This window comes from Lactuca saligna, chromosome 6, assembly GCF_052625555.1.
Source record: "Lactuca saligna cultivar CGN05327 chromosome 6, ASM5262555v1, whole genome shotgun sequence".
NCBI classification, from domain to species: domain Eukaryota; kingdom Viridiplantae; phylum Streptophyta; class Magnoliopsida; order Asterales; family Asteraceae; genus Lactuca; species Lactuca saligna.
The window spans coordinates 60,488,204-60,495,324 of record NC_136422.1 but is presented as its reverse complement, the minus strand read 5'-3'; the positions used below and the strand labels follow the sequence as shown (position 1 = coordinate 60,495,324).

Genomic DNA, 7,121 nt, shown 5'->3' with positions numbered 1-7,121 from the left:
GGCGATGGTAGGTGGTGGTTGCAGGTGGTGGTGGTGGTAGTAATGGTTGGTGTTTGTGGTGGTGGTGGTGAAGGTAGGTGGTGGCGATGACAGTGGTAGGTGGTGGTGGCGACGGTAGGTGGTGGTAGTAATGGTTGGTGTTTATGGTGGTGGTGGTGGAGGTAGGTGGTAGTGATGGCAGTAGTAGGTGGTAGTGGAGGTGGTAGTGGTAGTGGTTGGTGGTGGAGACTGTAGTTGTGGTGGTGGCAGTAGTGGTAATGATGGTGGTGGCGATGGTGGTAGCGGTGACAAGTGGTGGCAGTGCGTGGTGGCAGTGACGGCAGGTGATTGTGGTGTTTGTTAATACCCATATATCCATAACTCCCCTTTGGCCTTATGTAGTGGTGTTTGTTAATAATCATAAATACAAAAACTATTTGTAAAAATAATAAAATCCTTTTAACCAAATGTAAAATAAGCATAAAGGCACAATCCCAAATGACCGATAAATAATAAGACATTAGCCTTATGTTGTAGGTCATAATCTCATATGCCCTAAAGTCGCAGGTCATTAGTTTTCAGTGGATATCTTCATTATCTTTAGTAATCCAATAGTTGGTGGTGGCAGGTGACGGGTGGGGTGGTAGTGATGGTGGTGGCAGCGATGGTAGGTGGTGGTTGCATGTGGTGTTGGTGGTAGTAATGGTTGGTGTTTGTGGTGGAGGTAGGTGGTTGCGATGGAAGTGGTACGTGGTGGTGGCAATGGTAGGTGGTGGTTGCAGGTGGTGGTGGTGGTAGTAATGGTTGGTGTTTGTGGTGGTGGAGGTGGTAGGTGGTGGTGGTGGTGGTAGTGGTTAGTGGTGGAGACTGTAGTTGTGGTGGCGGCGGTAGTGGTAACGATGGTGGTGGCGATGGTGGTAGCGGTGACAACTTGTGGCGGTGGGTGGTGGCAGTGACGGCAGGTGATTGTGGTGTTTGTTAATACCCATATATCCATAACTCCCTTTTGGCCTTATGTAGTGGTGTTTGTTAATTATCATAAATACAAAAAACTATTTGTAAAAATAATAAAATCCTTTTAACCAAATGTAAAATAAGCATAAAGGCACAATCCCAAATGACCAATAAATAATAAGTCATTAGCCTTAAGTTGTAGGTCATAATCTCATATGCCTTAAAGTCACAGGTCATTAGCTTTCAGTGGATATCTTCATTATCTTTAGTAATCCAATAGTTGGTGGTGGCAGGTAACGGGTGGGGTGGTAGCGGCGATGGTAGGTGGTGGTTGCAGGTGGTGTTGGTGGTAGTAATGGTTGGTGTTTGTGGTGGAGGTAGGTGGTTGCGATGGCGGTGGTAGGTGGTGGTGGAGGTGGTAAGTTGTGGTGGTGGTGGTGGTGGTTTGTGGTGGAGACTGTAGTTGTGGTAGCGGCGGTGGTGGTGGCGATGGTGGTAGTAGTGGTGGTGACGATGGTGGTAGCGGTGACATGTAGTGGCGGTGGGTGGTGGTAGTGACGGCAGGTGATTGTAGTGTTTGTTAATACCCATGTAGTAGTGGTGGTGACGGTGGTTGTAGGTGGTGACGGTTGGTGGTGGTGGTTGTAGGTGGTGGTAGCGGTAGTTATGGCAGTGGTGGTGGTGGAGACGGTAGTTATGGTGATGGCGGTAGGTGGTGGTGGTGGCGATGGTGGTGGAGGTGGTGGTGGCGGTAGTTATGGCAGTGGTGGTGGTGGAGACGGTAGTTGTGGTGGTGGCGATAGCGGTAGCGGTAGCGGTAATAGTGGTGGTGGCGATGGTGGTAGCGGTGGTGGTGGCGATGGTGGTAGCGGTGACATGTGGTGCTGGTTGTGGCGGTGGTAGGTGGTGGTGGTTGGTGGTGGGAATTAATTTTTTTACCGTATTTATCCTTTCCAAACAATTTTTTTTATATTTTTATTTATTTATTTATTTATTTATTTATTGTAATAATACCATTTTGATTTACATATTAATTAATCATATAGATTTATATTTCTCATTTTTCGTTTTCTTAGGGGTTGTTTGGTAGCCTCTTAATTAAGAAATTAAGAGGCAGCCTCTTATTATTTCAGATGTAGAGCGTTTGTTAGCCTTTGAATAAAAGGCTCTTAATTTCTTAAAATCCTCTTAAACTTTCAGACTTGAAATCATATCTGAATAAAAAAAAATACACGCCCTTCCCTCTATTTCCCTCATATGAACGCTTCCATATCCCACCTTCACTAGATCTTCTCTCCTATCTCCTCCTACCTCCCACCGACTCCAACGCCAATCACCTCCTCTCATCACCGAACACCTCATCCTATCGCCGGCCACCTCCTCCCATTGTCGACTCGCACAACACCGCCGCCCCATCATCGACCTCGTACACCCATACGTTTCACACAACTTCTGATATCACTCCCACCTCCATGAAATTGAGTCCCACCACCGAACTACGACCTCCGACGCCCAGCTCGGACATCGCCAGTTCCGCCCTCGAAAGCGCCGCCATCGCCAACACCGGTCTCCAATCTCCTTTGTTGGTCACGTATGAAGTTGCTAAAATCACTACTCATTTGTGAAATCGAATTTTTTCATGATGTGAAATCAAAAATTGATTTAATATTCTGAGTTTTTAAATGTTCATGTTTTGGTTTTTCTATGATGTTGTGATGTTTTGAATCTGTAGTTTCATTCCAAATTAGTTATTGATTTCTAGTTTCATGGAATAATCATAGTTGTTATTATCATAATCTGATCTACAGTTTCCAAATTGGTTATGGATTTAGAGTATTGTGTGATTTTTGATGGTTAAGATGACTGTGGATGAAGGTTGTGAACTTTTTTTTTGTCCAAATTGTTCCTTTTTGTCTCTCATTTGAGCAATTGGAACTTTAGAGTTTAGGCATTGATGTTTGACCTTGAGCAATTGGAACTTTGGCATCTGATGTTTCTTGTATCCATTTTTGCTTTTGTATGATGAAGATGTTAATTTCTCATTCCTCTGCAGAAAATTCTCACTGTGGAACAATGTGGAAAAATCATTAAGCTTCAAATTGTGAGGATTTTCTTCTGAAAATATATATAAGATTATATATGTATGAATTGGGTTGTATGTATGTAATGTGATCCATATAAGCATAGAGTTTAGGTTGTTTTCATAGCTATTGTAAAATTGTTTTTGTAAGGGTTAAATACAAAAAACAGTAATGTATTTTTATTGATTTATTTATTATAGCATTATACTTTTACCTCTTTATATTAGAGCAGTGTTTGATTTAATTTTTTTTTTTTAATTTGAATTTTGCATTGTGTTTATACTTTCTTTTATAATTATTCAAGAAGTTGGTTTGGTTATTTTATAAACATAAACATTGAATTCAACAAAAAATAATAGTGAAGGGTAAAATGGTTATTTTTATAATTCAGTACATCAATTCAGATGTTCCAACCAAACAACATGTTAAAAATTCAGAACTTAAAGTTTCAGACCCTCTTAGAAATTCAGATCTCTTAAAAATTCAGATCTTAAAAATTCAGATGCTGCCAAACAACCCCTTAATTACTTTACTAATGGTTGCCTAATATTTTATATCTTATTTAGATTTTAAAAAATATCTTGCTTCAACTATATTACAATTTAGAACATACATTCCTCACTGATGAGTTACAAACTCTTAACAACTTACAAAAAAAAAAGCACAATTCTACTTTATGAACCCATTAAAACCCATGTAACCTTGAATCTCAAAGAAATTACCAACAAAATCATGGCCCGATCATCCTTATCAAATAGTATGCAATTCAAATTCTGCTTTTTCCCCTTACTAAAAGCAAAATTTATAAACAAACAATGTATTGTTGGATTAATCAGTTTGGTCAAATGATTCAAAAGCAATTTTTATATATAGGGGTATTTTAGGAAATTTATCAGATAGTTGGTGTTTGTTAGAAAAAATCATTGTTTCAACATCAATTCATCTTCACCACCAGCCAAAGATTCATAAAAAAATATTATAAACAAATAAAACATTAAAAAACAAATAAAATTTTAAAATAAAAGATGGTCGCATAAAAAGTAAAATACCACGATTACAATCCAAACTCTTAACCCCAATTTCAAATGTCAAAGTCAAATTAGGACAAACTAAAATTAAATTGGAGATAAGATGAAGTGATGCTTTGTTCGGCTGAGCAGATAAAAAATTAGGAACAGACAAAGTAAAATTAAACTGCTTTACCAATACTATTTTATAAAAATGTATTTATCCTTATTTTTTATTTTATTAAATACACCACTGCGGTCAAAATGTCAACTTAATATAGTAATTAACACTTTGACGTTTGCTGTAGTTTCACCATCCTATTAACCCTAAAAAGTAAAGGATTTCCATATCTTCACTGGTTTGATTGGGTACTCGTCTAATTGACTGCAACTGGAATCGAAAGACTATAACGAAAAAACAACAGACTCCACTCTTTGCGACTACATATAACTCGTGGTAATTTTTTTTAAACAGCTAAACATTATTCCCGGTACTCCGATTTTTACTTTAATTTTGTGTTTTTAAATTAAGATCATGAGAATGAATGACATAATTTTCATTGGAAATTCCTTATTCACCCTCCATTTTCGATTAGTTTCTGCAATTTTTCACCATTGCTATCAATTCTAAACTTGATAAGTTCATAGATAATTAGGTTTTCTGATTGGTGCTATGTTGTTTTTAGATCAGTAGATTTTATTCTTATGAACACACATTAGGTATATAGAGTACATGTAACCAATAAAGTATTCAATGGTGTTGGAATTAATTCAGTTAATTCTTAATTTAGAATAAGATTTATGCAATAATCAAGTCACTTGATAATGTTAGAATGGCACACAAAACCAAGAAGGAAATCTGAACAAGGGATTAATAGGGATAAAAACTTGACAATCAAATTACTTGATTCTTGAAAATGGAAACTTCACAGTGGACAAAATAACGAACTAGGGAGGAACACTAGACTAGTATTGACCCATATTTTTTGAATTATCCAACAATTGTTCCTATTTTAATGTAGTCCTATTTGTACTAATTTTACTTTTCATACGATACTGAATGTTCAATGTCGTATCAAATTTTACAAGTTGGGATGAATATCTTTTACACCAGGTCCTTACAAAAAGATGGACAAGTCTTGGATGGGAACTGATAGACACACAAAGCCTTACATCGATGGAGTTGCAACATTTTTGGATTATGCTGTCCGCAATTTGAAGATCTCGATGAATATGGACCCACTAGATTCCAAAATAAAAATAAAAATTCCATGTCCATGTATTAATTGTGTAAACCACATAAGTCTTCATGTGTCAGAAGTAGATCATCACTTATTTAGATATGGAATCGATCAAAACTACACCAAATGGATTAAGCATGGAGAAAAAGAGGACCAACCAAGAAATGTTTTGTTTAAAGAAAACTACTCAATGAACACAACATACGTCGATGAATCCACGAGCTTCACAATAGGAATTCCAACGGATGCCGAAGATACAGTAGAGATGATTGAAGCTACAGAAGAAACTTTCATAGGAGACCATGTCAAATTTCAAAAACTAATTGAAGATGTTGAGAAACCACTATACAAAGGGTGTCCTAACTTCACAAAGTTGTCTGCAGTTGTACAACTCCTAAACTTGAAGAGTAAGTATGGAGTTTCAGATAAGTGCTTTACTGAAACATTAGTTTTGATAAAGAAGATGTTACCTGAAGGTAATGAAATGTTGAGTAGTACCTATGAGGCTAAGAAAGAAATGAAAGCAATGGGTTCCGGGTATACAAAGATACATGCATGTATCAATGATTGCATTCTTTACAGGAACGAGTACAAAGACGTGAAAGTATGTCCCACTTGTGGGAAATCAAGACAGAAGGTTGATGAGAAGGAAAAAATTATATATGAAAATATCCCAGCAAAAGTGTTATGGTATTTTCCCATTATCCCGAGAATGAAACGACTATTTCAATCAAAGATAATAGAACAAAATTTAAAATGGCATGCCAACGATAGAACACATGACGATGTTTTACGTCACCCAGCAGATACACCTGTGTGGGCTGCCATAGATAAAAGATATCCTGAATTTGCTAATGATCCAATAAATCTACGACTAGGCATTTTGGCTAACGGGGTCGATGTGAATAGAGGAAATAGGAATCATAGTGTATGGCCGATTGTAACTGTCATTTACAACCTTCCACCATGGTTGTGTATGAAAAGAAAGTTTATCATGCTCTCATTATTGATCTCAGGAACACGAGGAAACGATATTGATGTTTTTTAGCACCTTTGATCGATGATTTGCAGTTCTTATTCGATGTTGGAGTCGAAACATATGATGCGTCTTCAAAGGAGATGTTTACTCTACGTGCAGTTGTGTTATGGACGATAAATGATTACCCTGCTCTTGGTACACTATGTGGTTGTCCTTACAGCGGATACAAAGGTTGTGTAGTTTGTGGGGAACAAACGCATTGTATTAGACTTCCTAAATCAAAGAAGCAGAGTTATGTTGGTCACAGACGATATCTACCATATAAGCATCCTTTCAGAAGTCAAAGGAATGCGTTTAATGGAGAACAGGAGTTCACAACTGCTCCAGAACCTTTGAGTGGTGAAGAAATTTTTGACAATGTCAAATATGTTATAAATAAATGGGGGAAAAGGAGCTAATAATAAGGAATCAGACATCCAAAAAACTTCGATCGGAAGAGGTGGGAAGATAAAAAGAAAAAAAAAAGAACATCAAAAGAAGTGTGTAATTCAGATGTTAGCAACAAAGAAAACACATATCGGAAGAAATATAATATATGGTATCGACGTCTTAGGTATTGGCAGCACAATCTTGTCCATCATTGTATAGATTTTATCCATGTCGAAAAGAATGTAGGTGAGATTCTAGTTGGAACAATGTTCAACATTCCTAGAAAAACAAAAGATGGATTGAAGGCTCGATTGGATTTGACACATTTTGGGTTAAAGCCAGAGTTACAAGCTCGTATTGAAGGAAACAAAACCACACTTCCGGCAGCAAGTTACACATTAACAACGGAGGAAAAAACCATGTTTTGTGAAACATTATACAATTTAAGGGT

At 37.3% G+C, this 7,121-nt stretch overlaps 1 protein-coding gene across 1 annotated transcript; it reads left to right on the top strand.

Annotated features, from left to right (window-relative positions):
- Nucleotides 1-5,149: 5,149 nt before the first annotated feature.
- On the top strand, nucleotides 5,150-6,699 carry LOC145002629 (uncharacterized). The gene is made up of 2 exons (XM_078961860.1): nucleotides 5,150-6,202; nucleotides 6,334-6,699. Exons 1-2 carry the CDS (start codon nucleotides 5,150-5,152, stop codon nucleotides 6,697-6,699), a joined length of 1,419 nt encoding a protein of 472 aa, XP_078817986.1.
- The last annotated feature ends 422 nt before the right edge of the window (nucleotides 6,700-7,121 follow it).

Coding starts and splice junctions, on each gene's coding strand:
- LOC145002629 (XM_078961860.1), top strand. CDS start 5,150: ATGGACAAGTCTTGGATGGGAACTGATAGACACACAAAGCCTTACATC. Junction 6,203..6,333: donor ATCATAGTGTATGGCCGATT/GTAACTGTCATT, acceptor GATGATTTGCAG/TTCTTATTCGATGTTGGAGT.